Source organism: Oryx dammah, unplaced genomic scaffold (assembly GCF_014754425.2).
Source record: "Oryx dammah isolate SB20612 unplaced genomic scaffold, SCBI_Odam_1.1 HiC_scaffold_11232, whole genome shotgun sequence".
Taxonomy (NCBI): domain Eukaryota; kingdom Metazoa; phylum Chordata; class Mammalia; order Artiodactyla; family Bovidae; genus Oryx; species Oryx dammah.
In genome coordinates, this window is record NW_024080625.1 from 1951938 (window position 1) to 1970072 (window position 18135).

An 18135-nucleotide genomic window follows, 5' to 3' on the forward strand; every position below is an offset into this window, starting at 1 on the left:
CACTTGAGCTTCCCAGGCTGCTGAAGTGACTTGGGATGATCCTAAGAAATGTCCAGGCCTGGACCTTCTCCGGGTCAGAGGGTGGAGCACGTAGAAGGGCCATGGGGCTGGGGGTCGGGGAGCAGATACATGTCCCAGCCAGCTCCCAGTGTATATAAACCTATTCAAGAAGGCCTCCCAGCCTGGGGCCTGTCTGTGCTCACCTCTGACCTTGGCCTCTTCCTTCTGCACAGGGTCCTTCTGGAGACCAGGGTGCCTCCGGTCCTGCAGGTCCTTCTGGCCCCAGAGTGAGTGAGAGGGAGTGAGCCCTCCCTCGGGGTGGGGCCGGGGCTCTGGGCAGGTGTCTGAGGAGGAGGGGAGTATGGCTGCTCCCGGGGAAGCCTTGGCCTCAGGGGGCCTCATGGGGCAGCAGAAGTGGGACCAGCTTGGTGAGAATGTGGCCAGAGAAGAACCTGAGACCCTGGGATGAGTATATGAGTGGCTCTCGGCTGTCAAATAGCCCCCCTGGGAACAAGGGTTTATAGAGAGGCTTGTAGGAGGGTAGGAAAGCTGTGAGGCCACCCTGCTGGTTCTCGGCCACACACAGGCCAGCATGGGGTTCCGTGACAGAGAAGCAAGAAAATCGGGAACAGTGTGGCTAGTGCTAGGGGGGCCCCTCCCCAACCCCAGCTCCTCCCCAACCTTCCCTTTGTTGATGCTCTCTCCTCACCGCCTGCCTCTCTCCTGGCCTGCAGGGTCCTCCTGGCCCCGTCGGTCCCTCTGGCAAAGATGGTGCTAACGGAATCCCTGGCCCCATTGGACCTCCTGGGCCCCGTGGACGTTCCGGCGAGACTGGCCCTGCTGTGAGTGTGCAGAGCCCGGCCTACTGCATGGGGCCTTCCCAGCACTGGGAGGCTGGAGCTCTCTGACACTAAGGGCTTCTTTCGGGGTGTCCACCTGCAGCTAATATGACAGCACCCTTTATCCTGGGAGCCCCCAGAGGTTCAGAGGGTCCACGGGAAAGAGAAGAGGGACTAATGAAAGAATAAGGCAGATTCTGTGGTTTTCTTGGTCCTGTCCCATTGCACGTATACCCACATCCCCAACCTCCTGGGATGGTAAAAAGACATTCTATTGATGGTACATTCTAGAAGGTGGGGATGGACACAGGAAGGGCAGCATCCCTGTCATTCCTGGCTGACTTCTGTTTCCTGCTGCAGGGTCCTCCTGGAAACCCTGGCCCCCCTGGCCCTCCTGGGCCCCCCGGCCCTGGCATCGACATGTCCGCCTTTGCTGGCCTCGGCCAGAGAGAGAAGGGCCCCGACCCCCTGCAGTACATGCGGGCTGACGAGGCAGGCAGCAACCTGAGACAGCATGATGCCGAGGTGGACGCCACACTCAAGTCCCTCAACAACCAGATCGAGAGCCTCCGCAGCCCCGAGGGCTCCCGCAAGAACCCAGCTCGCACCTGCCGAGACCTGAAACTCTGCCACCCTGAGTGGAAGAGCGGTGAGGACCCCCACCACAGAGAGCAGGCAGTCAGCCCCTGGGCCCAGCCCTGCTCAGAGCACAGGAGCAGAGTCAGACCTGGAAGGGTCTAGTGTGGGTGTCCCCCTGCACCCCACATTGCACAGCAGAGAAACTGCAGCCTTGGCCCTGTCCTGCTGTGGCCACACGGCGGAAATGACATCAGGGTCAAGTTCCATCCACAGGCTGGCCCTAAGCCTGCCCTTCTGCTCGCACCCCTGTTTAGCCCTGGACGTTCCCCTGGCCTGCTCCCTCCTTCTCCCCTCCCTTTGGCTGCATGTGGCCCTCACACCCTGCTCCTCTCCCGCTAGGTGTCCCTGTAGGCCTGTTGGTCACTCCAGGCAGGCCTGGCCCTCTTGGGAGCGTGGGTCTGTGCCTATCTGAGCCCCGATGGGGTGTTGCCTCCCCGCTGCAGGAGATTACTGGATCGACCCCAACCAGGGCTGCACCCTGGATGCCATGAAGGTTTTCTGCAACATGGAGACTGGCGAGACCTGCGTCTACCCCAACCCGGCCAGCATCCCCAAGAAGAACTGGTGGAGCAGCAAGAGCAAGGACAAGAAACACATCTGGTTTGGAGAAACCATCAACGGTGGCTTCCATGTGAGTCCCCCGCTTGCTCTAGGCCATGGGCAGCGCCTCAGAACCTCCCTCTGCTTTCTTCTGGGGAGTTTTCAGCATTCCCACCAGTTCTGGGTGAGAGAGGGGGCTTAAGAGGAAGGAAGGAGGAGAGATAGGATTTTTTTTTAACCACCATTTAGAGGTGGAGGAAGAGGTCCTCAGAGGCCTGCTCCACTTCCTGGAAGCAAAAATGTCTTCCCAGTGACCCATCCCCCCGCCGCCTTCAGCTCCTCCTCCCCCCAGTCCACTGGCAGCCCCCATCCCCGGGCCTCATGCCACTGCTCTCCATCCTCACAGTTCAGCTATGGAGATGACAACCTGGCTCCCAACACCGCCAACGTCCAGATGACCTTCCTGCGCCTGCTGTCCACCGAGGGCTCTCAGAACATCACCTACCACTGCAAGAACAGCATTGCCTACCTGGACGAAGCTGCTGGCAACCTCAAGAAGGCTCTGCTCATCCAGGGCTCAAACGACGTGGAGATCCGGGCTGAGGGCAACAGCAGGTTCACATACACCGTTCTGAAGGATGGCTGCACGGTGAGTAAGGCAGGCTGGGCCACCAAAGAGAGAGAGAAAGCAAGCTTCCTGGGGCCCAGGGCTCAGGCTGGAGCAGGCTGAGGGCTGGTCCACAGCTGGCGTCATGGTCCTAAAGGGTTACACGTGTAAGGAGCTGTGTAGGGACAACACACCAGCAACAGCTGGGGGTGAGGAGCTTGTCGGTTCTGTCTCCTCCCCTCCCTCGACTCAGTGTGTCCAGTGACTTGTAGGAACAGTCATGCAATGTGTGGGGGCCTCTGCCCTTGCAGGTGGGGTGCACTGTAGGGGATGGGGAGGAGAAGGGCGGGGGGCGCGGGAGGCCCTGCTGCTGAGAACTAGAGTCTGGAGTCGAGGTGGAGGTCAATCCGAAAGAGAAAGAGAGCCCCCCAGGGTGTTCTGCACTTGGTGTTCTGTGATGCTTGGTTTTCCCGATCACAAGGCATCCACTGACTCTCCTCTTGTTCTCCCCTAGAAACACACCGGTAAGTGGGGCAAGACTGTGATTGAGTACCGGTCACAGAAGACCTCACGTCTCCCCATCATTGACATTGCACCCATGGACATAGGAGGGCCCGAGCAGGAATTCGGTGCGGACATAGGGCCTGTCTGCTTCTTGTAAAAACCCGAACCCAGAACCAACACAATCCATGGCAAACCCAAAGGACCCAAGTACTTTCCAATCCAAGTCACTCTAGGACTCTGCACTGAATGGCTGACCTGACCTGATGCCCATTCATCCTACCCTCTCACAGTTTGGACTTTGCTCCCCTCTCTAAGAGACCTGAACTGGGCAGACTGCAAAATAAAATCTCGGTGTTCTATTTATTTATTGTCTTCCTGTAAGACCTTTGGGTCAAGGCAGAGACAGGAAACTAACTGGTATGAGTCAAACGCCCCCTGAGTGACTGCCCCCCAGCCCAGGCAAGAGGCCCCCTGCAGGTGCCGGCCGCAGGAACTGTGTGTGTCCTACACAATGGTGCTATTCTGTGTCAAACACCTCTGTATTTTTTAAAACGTCAATTGATATTAAAAACAAAAAAATTATTGGAAAGTACCTACTGGCTTGTGCTTTGTGCTTTATTCTTTAGTTTCCACGAGTCCTGGATTCTGTGGGCAGGACAAAACAGCTGTCCTCAGGCCTTCTCTTGACTGAAGCCACACTGCCTGGTTCAACCACCTCACACAAACTTGCCTTTTTTTGTAACCCCTGGCGCCTAGTGGAGCCCAGGGGAGAACAAGAAACAGAGACCCAAGGTTTGGGAAGGGAGGCCCGAAGCGGAGGTGAGGGGGCTTGTTCTTGAGCATAAACCGGGGCACACCTCCAGGGCCGATTAGTGCAAGAGGAGAGATGCGCTCTGAGCTCAGGTAGGGATTGGGGGCGCGGGCTGCATCCTGCTACTGGGGAGAGATCAGAGATGCTCCATGGGAACAGGGCGGTGCACGATGTGGAGAGAGGAGTAAATCCACAGAGGCCCATGATAAGTGCACATAATCAGACAATCTTGCTGACCTACTTACCTATGTCTTTCCCTAAGACTTTAGTTCAAGGAGAAGTGTTAGGGCTGGCTAAACACTCTCCCCTTCTTCCTTTTTCCTGGCCCCTATTCCTCACTTCCTGGGCTGGCACTTCAAGCTTCCACGGATGTCTTAACTGTGGGCTTATGAATGGACAGCCTTCCACTTCCTGCTTTTCAAAGACTTGTGTATGTGGGGCAAAAAATGAGGAAGTGGACACCTTTTCCACTAGAGGGGGCTGGTGGATGACAAACTAAAAGAGTACAATACAAACATAATTAGAAGAGCTCTCTCATAATTTAAACAACACTTCTACATACCAAAAGAGCTAATGGGGGCAGTGTGGAGAGGTACATAGGTGCTTATGAAACTTCCTCAGACCACAGGTGGAGCTGATAGTTGAGTTTGGTTCCAACCTGTCAGCCACACTCAAAGCCCATCCTGCCCCTTGGCTCACTTTAGTGGCCATGGTGGAGTCAGAGCTATTTACTTTACGATGGCTCAGTAGATCCCGATCATCAGCTCAGACCCTGGTAAGAGGAGTCCCACGTGCACCAGGATAGCAAGCTAATCTCTCGCAGCCCACCCATTTCCCAGGGACCCAGTTAAAACCTAGAAATAACAGCAACTGCTGCATAGGTAACTGATGAATGGCCCAGAAGGTGAAGCTCAAGGGAAGAGAAGCAGCAGGACAGAAAGCCCGGCATCTGCGGTCAGATCAAAACCACCCTGGGTGGCAGTGCTGCAATGCACTATTACTGCCCCCTTGTCCTAAACAGGGCCAGAGGCTTGCCACTGATTCCCATGATCCCTGATGCCCCCAAGAGAGGCAGGTCTCTCCTGGCACAATAACCTCTCAGATAACCTTTTGACCCCAGCAGGACTGGGTGGACAGACCTGGCTGACTAGCTGAAGGCCTCAGTCAGGTTACTGTCCCTTTCTGGAGCTTCCTCATCTCTATCAAAGTGTCCAGCCTCAAAGGGCTTTAGTTTTTGGCACTGCGTGGAACCCAGGAGTCTGACTCCAGTGAAGACTTACTCAAGATCCTGGGTATATCACAGACAAACTTCTAAAATAGTTTCCTCTTCTAAAGAAGAGAAAAAACAGAATGATACTTGAGGTGGTGAAGAGTCTTACTTTAAAAGGCAAAGAATAAGGATTATTTTTGCTCAGAGAAATATTTCAGTTCAGTTCAGTTCAGTTCAGTCACTCAGTCGTGTCCCACTCTGCGACTCCAGGAATCGCAGCACGCCAGGCCTCCCTGTCCATCACCAACTCCCGGAGTTCACTCAGACTCACATCCATCGAGTCAGTGATGCCATCCAGCCATCTCATCCTCTGTCATCCCCTTCTCCTCCTGCCCCCAATCCCTCTCAGCATCAGGGTCTTTTCCAATGAGTCAACTCTTCACATGGGGTGGCCAAAGTATTGGAGTTTCAGCTTTAGCATCAGTCCTTCCAAAGAACACCCAGGACTGATTTCCTTCAGAATGGACTGGTTAGATCTCCTTGCAGTCCAAGGGACTCTCAAGAGTCTTCTCCAACACCACAGTTCAAAAGCATCAATTCTCCAGCGCTCAGCTTTCTTCACAGTCCAACTCTCACATCCATACACGACCACAGGAAACACCATAGCCTTGACTAGACGGATCTTTGTTGGCAAAGTAATGTCTCTGCTTTTGAATATGCTCTCTAGGTTGGTCATAACTTTCCTCCCAAGGAGTAAGAGTCTTTTAATTTCATGGTTTCAGTCACCATCTGCAGTGATTTTGGAGCCCCCAAAATAAAGTCTGCCACTATTTAGGACCCCTAGATTCATGTAGAACTTTTACAAACAGACTGATTCTTTCAATAATTTGTTTTACATCTAGGGCTAGAAACCCTAGCAGGACAGTTGACCTAGAGGTCTCAGGGATCCTACTTTGGGGTAACTAGTGTTGCAGAACAGATGGTGGAGGTATACTGTAGCCTATAAGGGACCTGGTATTGTTGGCATATAATTGTGAATAGTGTTCTTGTGGTTTGGGACCGAATCAAACCTATAAGCTTTTGCATAGCAAAGGAAACCACAAACAAAACAAAAAGACAACTTATGGACTGAGAGAAAATACTTGCAAATGATGAAACTGACAAGGGCTTAAGTTCCAAAATACACAAACAGCTCATACAATTAATTAACAACAACAACAAAACAACCCAACTGGAAAAATAGGCAGAAGACCTAAATAGATATTTCTCCAAAGAAGACACACATGTGGCCAATAGACACATGAAAAGATACTCAACATCATTATTAGAGAAATATAAATCAAAACTACAAAGAGGTACCACCTCACGCTGGTCAGAATGGCCGCCATTAACAAGTCTACAAAGAATAAATGTGGAAGAGGGTGTGCAGAAAAGGGAACCCTCCTACACTGTTGGTGGGAATGTAAATTGGTACAGCCACTATGGAAGACATTATGCAAGTTCTTCAAAAAAACTGGAAATAGAGTAGCCGTGTGATCCAGCAATCCCACTCCTGGGCAAATGGCCAGACAAAACTGTAACTCCAAAAGATGCATGCACCCCTACGCTCACAGCAGCCAAGACACGGAAGCGACCTACATGCCCATCAACAGATCAACGGATGAAGGTGTATGTGTGTGTATATATATATGTGTGTGTATATCTCACGTAGAATACATGGCAATATTAGCCATACAAAAGAACAAAATCATGCCATTTGCAGCAACACAGAGGGACCCAGAAATTAAATGAAGTAAGTCAGAAAGACAAATACCATATATCACTTATATGTGGAGTCTAACGTACAACACAAATGAACATACTTACAAAACAGAAGACAACACTCACAGATGTAGAAAAGACTTGCGGGTGACAAGGGGGAGGGAAGGAGGGGGAAGGAACCACTGGATTAAGGTGCAAACAGTTACATATAGGATGGATAAACAAGAAGGCTCTATGGCATAGCACAGGGAACTAAAGTCAACATCCTGTGATAAACCATAATGGGAAAGAATATGAAAAAAAAATATATATGTATATGTATAACTGAATCACATTGCTGCACAGCAGAAATTAACACAAATAGTAAATCAACTATATTTGAACAAAATTTTAAAAAGCAGTGCATTCCTTCCAAATCTCAATCCAGTACAAATACAAAGGTGATGACAATGACGGCTGAGCCAACCACTTCCTCTGTTTTGGCGTTGCTGAGAGCAAATTCTATATGCATGTGTTCAAGTACTAACAGAGAGCATGACGCAACTACTCAGAGTATCCCACAGTGCAGGATGGGATACTGAGGCTATAAACAGACATGACTCAGGTTTATTCCTTTATGTTTAAAAATGTAACTGCTCTCATTTGAATATTAGAGCTGCATTTAAAGACAACGTTGAGGTGCAAGAAATGCTACTGAGGCACATGGTCACAAAAAGTTACTCAGTACTGAAGTACCAATAGGAGTAGCCTTGAGAATCACATGAAAAATATGCTGGAGGCTGTTTGGAAAATGGAAAAAGAAGAAATGAAGCAATATGAACATCTTCAAGGATTTAGGGCCTGTTCTCAAAATTGGCGCACTTGTGCCTCCATACAAGTCATGTTTCATCATTTACACAGAGAACAGTCATCACCATCATGTACATACAGACCGTTAAAGGATTCGGGTTAACAGGGAAACTCAGCTTTTGAGTTACACAATCGTGGTCAGAATCAGCCAAACAGCCAGGAAATTTAGCCTCAGTCTGAAGACTCAGAGTGCAAAAATCATTAATACTGAAAATCGAGCTATGGGGATGGCGGCAAAAAAACCAGACCCCCAGCCACCACGTACTGCTGTTAGGTATTTCCTGAAGCACCAGAGGACGTGAAAGAGCTGGAGCCTATCTTAGTGGAGCTCTGAAACCGACTACTCAAGCTTCCCCCAGATGCCCTGCCATCCTGGGGCTGGAGCCTGCTCTGCAGTGGCCCAGAGGATGAAGTTCAAGAAACTTGCAACTTCACACCACGTCCTCTTAATCAGCAAGTTACTCCTCAGACGGTAAAGAATCTGCCTGCAGTGCGGGAGACCCAGTTTCGATCCCTGGGTTGGGAAGATCCTCTGGAGAAGGAAATGGCAACCACTCCAGTATCCTTGCCTGGAGAATCCCATGGACGGAGGATCCTGGTGGGCGATGGTCTATGGAGTCGCAAAGTCAGACAGAACTGAGCGACTAACACTACTACTACTATTCCTCCTCAGAGAAGCAGCTTCTCACTTCTCAGGCACCACTGCGCTACCTCTTCCAACCTCCAGGGGGCGCTAAAACAGCGCTAGGACAGCCTGTCACCACCAGAGGCGGACGGACAGGAGCGAGGCTTCCCGGGCAGGAGGCTGTTTTCCGTGACAGGAGCTCACAGCAACAGGGCTTCTCTTCCCTCCCCATCCTGTGCTGATCCACTGAGCAGGCAACTGTTCCACGGTCCCCCAGAGGTGCCCACTTGAGACATCCGGGAAATCAGAGGAGACAGATCAATCAAAAGCAGGGTTTATTTATTTATTTTTTTTACCAAACTCCCCAATCCATGTTCCAGCCATTGGATGGTGGGTAAATTACACCCCACATAGACTCTTAGTAAAAACAATTTTAACTTTCTACAGAAAAAAAAAAAGTTGTTTTTTTTTTTTTAAAGTATCTAGGCATTTGGAAACATGAAAAACTTTCACATGTTGAATGTTCTGTGCTTTCTTCGTCAATATATTCAAATGCTCCCTCCCTGCTGCCTCTTCTGTGAAGAGGCCCCTTCTGCAGCTATGCTGACAGTCCTAATTCTGTATCATTGTATCGTCTGATAACCTAGAACTGTGGCAGGATTTCAATTTATAACAACACCCCACCTCCCAAACAGCTGAAAAGATCTCAGTTAAACTCTTCAAACCTTCTTTGAGTGCCTGCTATTTGCTTGGCATCAGCTAGGCGCTAGGCAGTGATCCTGCTGGTTCTGAGAAAGGTCAGTGGTGCTACAGGGAGGACTTTTCCTCCCAAGTGGCTGGGGATTGAGAGAACCAATTTCTCCTCTGGTTCTACCACTTGGGGCAGGTACAGGGCTCAGGTCCTGGCAAGAGAAGCTGTGTCTCTTCTGACAGGTGCTGCCGTGGAAGAACGGAGAGCAGTTTCTAAACTGCTGTGGAATTTACTCCACAATCCACATAGTGATGTGTCTCCAAGGAGCTCTGGGTCACGTGGCCGATGTAGGAAATCTTCACTGAAGTTCTAGGGAAAAGGAAACTGAGAAGAATTAATTCTGTTCCTGAGACAAGTAAGAGAGATTGCCCAAATAAATTCTTGCAAGCTCAGGCGGTAACACAGAGGTCTCAGAGGCATGTCTTCATGGTTACACAACCAGGAAGTCAGAGGATCTTTTCATATCCCCAGAGACACTGTGCCCTGAGATGACCTTCTAAATAAATAGTTCTCAGCTGGGGACATTTTTACCCCACAGGGAACTTCTGGCAGTGTCTAGACATTTGGGGTTGTTACAGCTGAGCGGGGGAGGAGTAAGCCTCTAGCAGGTAAGGGCCAGGGATGCTGTCAAACACCCTACGATGCATGGAACAGCCCCTCACAACAAAGAACCGTCTGGCCCAAAATGTCATCAGTGCCAAGGCTACAAAACCCTGCTCTAAACCCTCATATTTCAAATGTCTGCAGCAGACCCTTGTCTTTTGCAAATTTAATTGTCATGGTTCTAAAAATAACTCTACAGGTCCATGACATGTCGTAATTTGTGTGGTCAGAGAGTAAGTCTGGCTGGATGCCCTGAGCTTACGCCTTGAGAAAGCTTTTCTCTTTACTAGTCCCATGAGGATTCTAAAGCAATCACACAACTGGACCCCATCTCATGGAGAAAATTCTTTATCTAAACTGCTTCCTGTGAGTCTGGTGACTGGTGACAGGGACCTGGACACTGCATCTCAAGGACAGCAAGGCTCTGCCGTGACTGTGCCCACAGTGCATCCGGCATAACCTCTTTGCCTTGTGGGTCCCACAGGCTCTCTCGAGCAAAGCTGGCCAGCTCACGTGGCCTGCCAGTCTGGGCCCTGGGCACAAGGACACGAGCAACATACCGAATGAAGACCACTATGTTGTGCGCTCCAATATAGGGCAGCGTGCAGAAGAAGCTGCCAAACGACAGACAGAGGAACGGTCAGGTGAGTCAGCAGGAAGGCTGAGTTACCCTGTCAAACTGAGGAGCAGTGAGCCCCATCTGGGTGCTTCCCCTACCCCACACCCGCCCTCCTGGCCTAAGCACTGCCCCGGCTCACTGGTTCCAGGTCCCCCCAGTGTCCTTCCATCCTCCCACATCACTATCTTCTTGGTTTTTGTTTTTGTTTTTAATGCCCATCACAAAATGCTGGAGCTTGGAAATGTTTCTAGTGCCCTAATGTTCTCTTTTCAGAAATCTGAGCACTTGAGTCATATATCAAATACCACATCCTCCAAAAACAATCTCAAGATAGCGAACCCACAGGCTAAAAGGCTGGAACTTTAGGCAGGACCAGCTCCCCTCAACTGAGCTCAACTCTGAACCCCTTTCATCCCATAAAACGCACACATATAGAGAACACTGTCCTTACTACACATAGGAATACGGTCCTCCCATCTCAGCCTTCGCGGTAAAATTCACCTGAAAACAAGACACCAGAGTCAGTCTGTGGCCAGGCGAGCTTGACACAGAACGGTTCTGTTACTAGCAACCCAAGATCCTGAGTGCATTCTTCTATCACACATGAAATATGTCCCCCAGATGGTCACTAATCCTAAGACCATGAGCCTCTAACAAAACTTCCCACCTCTTCCCTTTTGAGAGGCCAATGGGCCCCAGATCATCCTAAGGCCTCTTCTTGACTGTTGGTGAATTGTTTTCTCCTACAAATTCTTGCTTCCGTAATGTTTAATTCTTAGGTGATTTTTTTCCCCTAATATTTCATAACTACAGAGCCTGTCAGCTCTTCCTCATTAGCTAGTTCCTACCAGTAGAAATGAGGACAGGGAGAGGACAGGAGCGAGGCCACAGCGTTTCACAGCCCAGCGGGGCCAGGCTCCCAAAAGTAGGCATACCAGGTGCTGGCTCCGAGGTGGAATGAGGGAGATGTTAGTCGTCATGTACGACCCAACCACGGTGTTCATGTACTGAACCTCGCTGGACAGGCTGGTCACCGCCACGGAGTAGAAGTTGGAGTTTCTAATTTTCAGGGTGGCCTGCGTCAGTGCAAGTGAAGGAACACACTAAGTGTCCTGGGTACAAGACGTGCGGGTGCACAACCCAGGAAGGGTGGCCCTAATCTTACCGTGATGGCGAGGCTGACAAGGGACCTCTGCTCATTAAATGTGACTTTCACCACTGTGACGCCATTGTCATCCACGAGGACTGAATGTGGAAACAGGAAGAAAACCACCAAACCAGATGCCAGGAGGCAGAGCAGGACAGAGAGGAGGACATACTGCTTCCTGCAAATGACAAAGCACACAACCAAGCCAGGGAGTCAGATATCAAGGTCCAACGAGTCACGATAAAATGCAAATTTGGGAATGAGGACGGGAGGGACGAGAAAGTGCACAGGGCCAGGAATCGCAAACCAGGCAAGAAGGCGTAGAGCGGGAGAAGCCTTTCAAAGCCCTCTGAATGCTGTCTGCAATCTGGGAAAAGAAGCTGATGAGAGGCGCTGTGTGGACACAAACATCTCTTCCCCTGCCAGGACACCCTCTTCTCCAATTCCTCCCAATTCAGCTCCTTCACTTGAGCCTCGGCCCTCAGAGTGTTTCTAGCTTCACATTTCCTTCCCCAGACTGCAATGAGGGCAGAGATATCTTGATTGAGCAAAAAGTATTAAAGGAAGTGGGGTATTTTACAAGAACAGATGACATTTTCAAAAACTGAACTGGCATTCATACACAGAAAAAAAGGACTAGGGACTGCTGTAGGCATTAACAGGCAATACTCAGATGACTCACGTTCTCTGAGGACGCAACCGCTGATCGCTGTGAGGGATCAAAGCCACCAACTCATTAACTTGCTCTAGAAAAGAAACAATTGACAATTTTCGTAAAATAAATCCCCCATGTGACAGTACTTTCCTTCACATACATAGTAGCCTGCCACAACATAAACTTGTCCGGGATTATTTGTTTCTAAGATACCAGTTTCACATTTTGGGTCTCATGAACAAGAAATAAATCTGTAGAGAGTGCTACAAATTACAAAACATCTATTGGTGCTGCCAGAGCGCTGACATGGAAGCTGAGAAATCTAGGATCTCGGGACTTCCCTGATGGTTCAGTGACTTAGACTGGGTGCTCCCAACACAGGGGGCCCGGGTTCTGTCCCTGGTCAGGGAACGAGATTCCACATGCCCCAATTAAAGATGCTACATGCTGCAACTGAGACCTGGAGCAACCAAATAAATAAATATTAAGAAGAAGAAATCTCAGATCTTGTTCTGGCTTTACCGCCTGGCCTTGAGCTGAGGCATGGTTATGAACTGCTGTCTAGCCTTAGGTAAGTTATTACCTCTCTAGGCCATTGTGTCCTCATCTATAATATGAAGGCTTTGGATTGAATGATTTCTAACGTTTTTATCAGCTTTAAACCTCTGTGACCCTTCATCTAAACTGCTAAGACTTTTTGAGAGCCAACTTAGTGATAGATAATTCTGTACCCAATCCAGGCTCCAGTCTGGGGCATGTTTTTCTCCCCCGACTTGACATTTTATTTTTTCAGACCTTAGGTTGTTAATGATTCACTATCTGCTTCCTTGAATAGAAGCTTCCAAGATGGTGTCTGTTCCTCCTCCCCCACAAAGCCATGCCAGGCCCTGAGTATCAGCAATGAAGAAATAGTAGGTCAAACTGCAGAATGTAGAGCAAACCACGTGTTCCAACCCAAGGAAACAACAAATAGAGGAGTGAAAGTGAAGAGAAGTAAGGCTTTCAAATATCAGGAAACCCAGAGAAGCTGTGGAACCTGCCCAAGTTTATCAATCCAGCTGAGCCGGCTCCTGCTCAGGGCATGGTCTATGACCGTGGCACTGCTGCAAGGAAAGAAGTTCAGTCTGGGAGAGGAGGAGTCTTGTGGGCATCCTGGCATTCTCCTTGAGGAATCATCTTTTACCGTGATCACCAAAGACCCACCTGGAATGTAGCCTGTCCCCTGACACGTGAGACAGGTAATGCTATCTCGCCCGGTGAACTCCACATAGGGGAACTGAGCAATAGCCTCCCGCTGCTCCCGTTCGGCCAGAGAATCCTCAGTGTCATCTGCTTTCCTTCGCTTGCTGAAAGGCCGGTGAGCATAGATGGAATGAGGGGACCCCATGGCCAGGATGTGCGCCTTGTGTCATGTCCTAGGATGCAAAGAGGCAAGTGAGTGCGCTGTGCACCTCTATGAGAAAAGTGTAACACAAAAATGACCAAATTCCCTTCCCGAGTGTGGTCCCGAACACCGGCACAATTTCTACCAGGCCCCTCATTTTCTACCAGGGCTCCCTAACCCACCACCGACTCTCGACACACAGCCTGGGGGAACAGGGGCCGCATTCGCCAATCTGCCCAGCTCCTCATCGCCCCGGGAATCGGGGCACCCCAGCTCCCACGAAGTCCAGGCTCACCCCTCCTGTCTGCTACTTGCAAACTCTGCGTCTTCCTGGGAAAAAACCTTTCCGGACAAACAACAAGCCCCAAATTAATAACAGGCCTCCGAGAGTCCCCACTCTCTTCCGCCCCCAGCTCCAGGAGGCGGGCTCAGTTCACGCCCCTTGTCAAAAAGAGCGCTCCGAGCCCACCAGAGTCGCCCAGGCGGGAGCAAACGCCGAAGACCCCAGACCTGCAGGACACGAACTCCCGGCAGCTCCTCTCCGGGCCGGACGTCCCTGCCACCCGCCGGATCCTGCAGGTTTACCTGCCTCTCGGGTGTTTAGAGCTGCACGCACTCGGTGCGCATGCACTCGGTGCGCAAGCCGGCTCGGGACGCCGGCGTGAGCGCGCGTGCGCCCTTCGAAGCCCAGCTGGCGGCGCCGATAGAGGGCAGCAGAGAGAGGAGAGCGGGGCGGGGTGGGGAGCAGCGCCTCTCGGAGGTTGAAGCTGGTGGACCGGTGGAGATGCTCCGCGGTCGCCCAGAAACACCCGGAAAGGTTCCAGTGAAGGTTCGAGTGAAGGTTCCAGATGAAGAGAGAGGAGGAAAGCGCTGGCAGCCAAAACCATTCTCAGCTAGTCTTTGAGCACAGGAGTTGTGAAGATGTTGAGAGTAGAAAGATGCATCACAGAAACTGCCCTCAACCTGCTTCAGGGCGTCCCCAGCCCTAGAGACAGAGAACAGACGCACACACACACGCACACACACACACACACACACACACAGACACAGACACAGACACACAGACAGACACACAGACACAGACACACACACACACACAGACACACACACACACAGACACAGACACACAGACACAGACACACACACACACACAGACACACACAGACACACACACACACACACACACACCCATGTGCCTGATTGAGCTTCACCTGCCGCAGAAGCAGACATTGCTGCTGCTGCTGCTGCTAAGTCACTTCAGTCGTGTCCGACTCTGTGCGACCCCATGGACAGCAGCCCACCAGGCTCCTCTGTCCCTGGGATTCTCCAGGCAAGAATACTGGAGTGGGTTGCCATTTTCTTCTCCAGTTGCTGCTGCTGCTGCTAAGTCGCTTCAGTCGTGTCCGACCCTGGGCGACCCCATAGACGGCAGTCCACCAGGATCCCCCGCCCCTGGGATTCTCCAGGCAAGAACACTGGATTGGGTTGTGCATGCATGCTAACTCACTTCAGTCGTGTCCGACTCTGTGCGACCCCATAGACAGCAGCCCACCAGGCTCCTCTGTCCCTGGGATTCTCCAGGCAAGAAAACTGGAGTGGGTTGCCATTTCCTTCTCCGAAGCAGACGTTAACCATATGAAATAAAGATGATGCTGGGGAGAGGAGAGATTCTGAACTGGGGGCATGCCCTGCAATGGGGAGTGAAAATACCGACCTGTGAGCTCCGCGCCACCTCCATCCCTCTCGCCTCCTTCTCTTGTGAGGAAGGCTGATGTCCCTGCTGCTCTCTAGCCACCTGCCAACTACTGGTCACAGTCAGCCCACAGAACATTTAGAGTGAGAAATGTTAAAGAAAAAACCCGAGGGACGCACTGAAGACAGTAAGGTAGACTTTATTCAAGGGGGATAAATGATAGGTGTAGGACTGCTGCTACCAATGGGGTCTTGCCATGGACAGAGAGGTTGGGCTCAAGTCTGAACACAGCAGGGCAAGTGGGAGCTTAGAGCCAAGGAGCAGGTGAGGGTCAGTGGATGGAAAATTACTAAGAGACAGCATCATGGGTTAGGGGAATCCTGGCCAAACAGGCCCAACAGGATTCTTGCTAAAGACAGGCCATGGTGATTAGATATCACCTGAGGGTTGGAGGAGGACAAGGAATCCAATCAGATATGGAAGGTGATCCAATTTTGAGGGCCTGGGATTCCTGCTAAGGTGATTTATCAGGTGGTGTTGGTTTAGTCGCTAAGTCATGTCTGACTCTTGCAACCCCACGGACTGTAGCCTGCTAGGCTCCTCTGTCCATGGGATTCTCCAGGCAAGAATACTGGAGTGGGTTGCCATTTCCTTCTCCAGGGGATCTTCCTGACCTGGGAATTGAACCCGTGTCTTCTGCATTTCAGGCAGATTCTTTTCCGACTGAGCTATAAAGGAAGCCCTGATTTATCAGGATTCATGCTAACACTGGATTTTATAATAAGTGCACAGATGGACCTGGGAAGAGATTCAGGAACCTGACCAAAGTTTGGTCAAGCAAAGATTATTTGTCAGAAGCAACAAGGAGCCATTGCTCCTCTTTTTCCATTTCTGGCCCACGCCTGCTCCTTCATGAAATTGCTCTTCACTTCTCTCTTTCCAAGCTCTATACCAGTTTACATTCCTTGTTTACACAGTTCTGATTTCGTTAGAGGTAGCAGTATGTTCAGTGAAAAATACATTTCACCATCTTACTTGCCATGTGACACAGTTTGAGTCAATGAGATGTGTGGGACTTCCAGGAAAGCTCCTTATAAGGGATGAAGATTCAACTGGTACTTTGACTTTATTCTTCCTGTTTGGAGTTTGGACTTGATGTTGGAGATGGGGCAGCCATCTTCTGCCCATGAGGGAAGAAGTGTGTGCTAAGAAAGGCTGCATAGAGGGATTAAAAGAGCTCAGGTGGCTGATGACATTTGGACTACCTTCCTTCTGACTTTTCATTACATGAGAAAAATAACCACCCCCACCTCTACAGATTGTGGTGTCTGTGTGTGTGTCTTTCTCATAGTGGGGTGCAGTCTTAAAAGATACAGACCTGGAGCTAGTTGAGGGGAAAGCCTCGATTTTCACAAGGCAGTCTGACTGCATTACCCAAACACCATGTAGGCCACCCTTGGGCGTCTATCGTCTTCTAACATCTGCCCTCAGGTCACAGGCCTTTAGAGAGAGGGAGGCCCCTTGCCTGTCTGAGGCCCATCTTCCAAGTTCAGTTTTCCTGTCTGAAGACCCCCTTTCACAGGGAATTCACCTGGGGCATCTGGGGAACGCGCCCACCCTTCAGTCACATGGGGCCTCACTTCGTGGCTTCGCTGGAAGCCTGCCAAGGGCAAGGGGCAGTGAGCCTAATGTCCGCACTATGGACAGACACTGCAGAGGGAATCCAGGCTGTCCTAGGAGCAGGGAGGGTGAGGAAGGTGGCAGAAGAGAAGGTCAGGGGAAGATTGAGGGCTGTGGATGCTTCATAAAGGAAGGGAGACAGGCTAAGGGCTTGGGCCCATGTGAGGAAACCTATGCTCAGGTTGCTGGGGAATAGAAAGGAGGTCTGGGGGGCTAACCAGCAGAACCCCTGAGGCTTTCCGACAGTCTGTTGTCTGGGACAGACTGTACCCTTCTATTCCTCCTTGTCTCCCCAGCACCCAGCTCGAAGCCCGGTGTGTGGTCGGCCCTCAATAAATGCCTGCGGAATGACCTCACCTGGAGCCTGGCCTGCACTGCCTGGGGGAGCAGTCTCAGCATCCGCCTCGGCCATCCGGGTGGCTGTTTTAATTGGGCAGCACATTCCTGAAGAGCCACCCATCACTTCTCACCTGTGCCTGGCTTCCAAGGTTATCTGAGCATCCGGTTATGAGCAGTGAGGTTACTGCAGACGTGAGCTCACCGGGGCTCTTGGTGGTGGTGGTGGGGGCGGCGGGGAGTGGAGTGGGTCCAACCAGAGATCCCTGCCCTGCCAGTCCCTTGGTTTCTCCATGTGCATCGCATACTCCTGCCCCACAGGCTGAGGGGAGTCACGGATCGAGGGTCTGCAGTCCTGAAAGGCCTTGCGCACAAGGAAAGTGAGCACTTAAAGTTGGCAGAGTTCTTCATGGTCTTTCTTCATCCTGTGCCCTTTGTTAATTCACACAGTGGAGACAACTTACTGTTGTTGTTTAGTCACTAAGTCCTGTTTGACTCTGTGACCCCATAGACTGTAGCCCACCAGGCTTCTCTGTCCATGGGATTACCCAGGCAAGAACACTGGAGCGGGTTGCCATTTCCTTCTCCAGGGGATCTTCCTGACCCAGGGATGGAGCACGCATCTCCTGCATTGCAGGTGGGTTCTTTACCGCTGACCCACCAGGAAAGTCCAGAGAAAATTTGCTTGCTGTTAAATACAGACCGGAACCAGACATGCCATTGCCTTGTTCCGTATACTTTCCAAAGAGATTTGGGGACTCACTAGAGTGCAGATAGAGAGCGGCTGCTGCAGACACTGTGGCCACGCGGATTTAAGGGGCACACAACCCGTTTAGCTTAAGGATTCTGCGTTTATTCTAGCTCAGGGATTTCAGTGTGCAG

At 50.9% G+C, this 18135-nt stretch overlaps 2 protein-coding genes across 5 annotated transcripts in view; one reads left to right on the forward strand and one right to left on the reverse strand.

Moving 5' to 3' along the window:
• The window catches only part of LOC120861316 (collagen alpha-1(II) chain), a 30042-nt gene extending 26550 nt beyond the window's left edge, over positions 1 to 3492 (forward strand). For all 3 annotated transcript variants that reach the window (XM_040236954.1, XM_040236955.1, XM_040236956.1), the window contains 6 exons: positions 234 to 287; positions 735 to 842; positions 1200 to 1488; positions 1922 to 2109; positions 2425 to 2667; positions 3140 to 3492. In XM_040236954.1, the coding sequence (XP_040092888.1) occupies positions 234 to 287; positions 735 to 842; positions 1200 to 1488; positions 1922 to 2109; positions 2425 to 2667; positions 3140 to 3286 (1029 nt within the window). In that variant the 3' untranslated portion in view covers positions 3287 to 3492. The remainder of the gene's footprint in view (positions 1 to 233; positions 288 to 734; positions 843 to 1199; positions 1489 to 1921; positions 2110 to 2424; positions 2668 to 3139) is intronic.
• A 5211-nt stretch (positions 3493 to 8703) lies between these two features.
• LOC120861318 (transmembrane protein 106C) lies at positions 8704 to 14206 on the reverse strand. Of its 2 annotated transcripts, none has more exons than XM_040236958.1 (8): positions 14130 to 14206; positions 13364 to 13575; positions 12188 to 12251; positions 11524 to 11683; positions 11294 to 11434; positions 10810 to 10859; positions 10300 to 10353; positions 8704 to 9445 (listed from the first exon to the last, which is right to left on the reverse strand). In XM_040236958.1, exons 2-8 carry the CDS (start codon positions 13545 to 13547, stop codon positions 9349 to 9351), a joined length of 750 nt encoding a protein of 249 aa, XP_040092892.1. In that variant the 5' UTR covers positions 13548 to 13575; positions 14130 to 14206; the 3' UTR covers positions 8704 to 9348. The 2 variants fall into 2 exon arrangements, with proteins under 2 accessions (XP_040092892.1, XP_040092891.1); XM_040236957.1 differs by having other exon boundaries at positions 14055 to 14205.
• Between the last annotated feature and the right edge of the window lie 3929 nt (positions 14207 to 18135).

Coding starts and splice junctions, on each gene's coding strand:
- LOC120861318 (XM_040236958.1), bottom strand. CDS start 13,547: ATGGGGTCCCCTCATTCCATCTATGCTCACCGGCCTTTCAGCAAGCGA. Junction 12,252..13,363: donor GGGGACAGGCTACATTCCAG/GTGGGTCTTTGG, acceptor TTTCTTTTCTAG/AGCAAGTTAATGAGTTGGTG. Junction 9,446..10,299: donor AACATAGTGGTCTTCATTCG/GTATGTTGCTCG, acceptor CCTTTTCCCTAG/AACTTCAGTGAAGATTTCCT.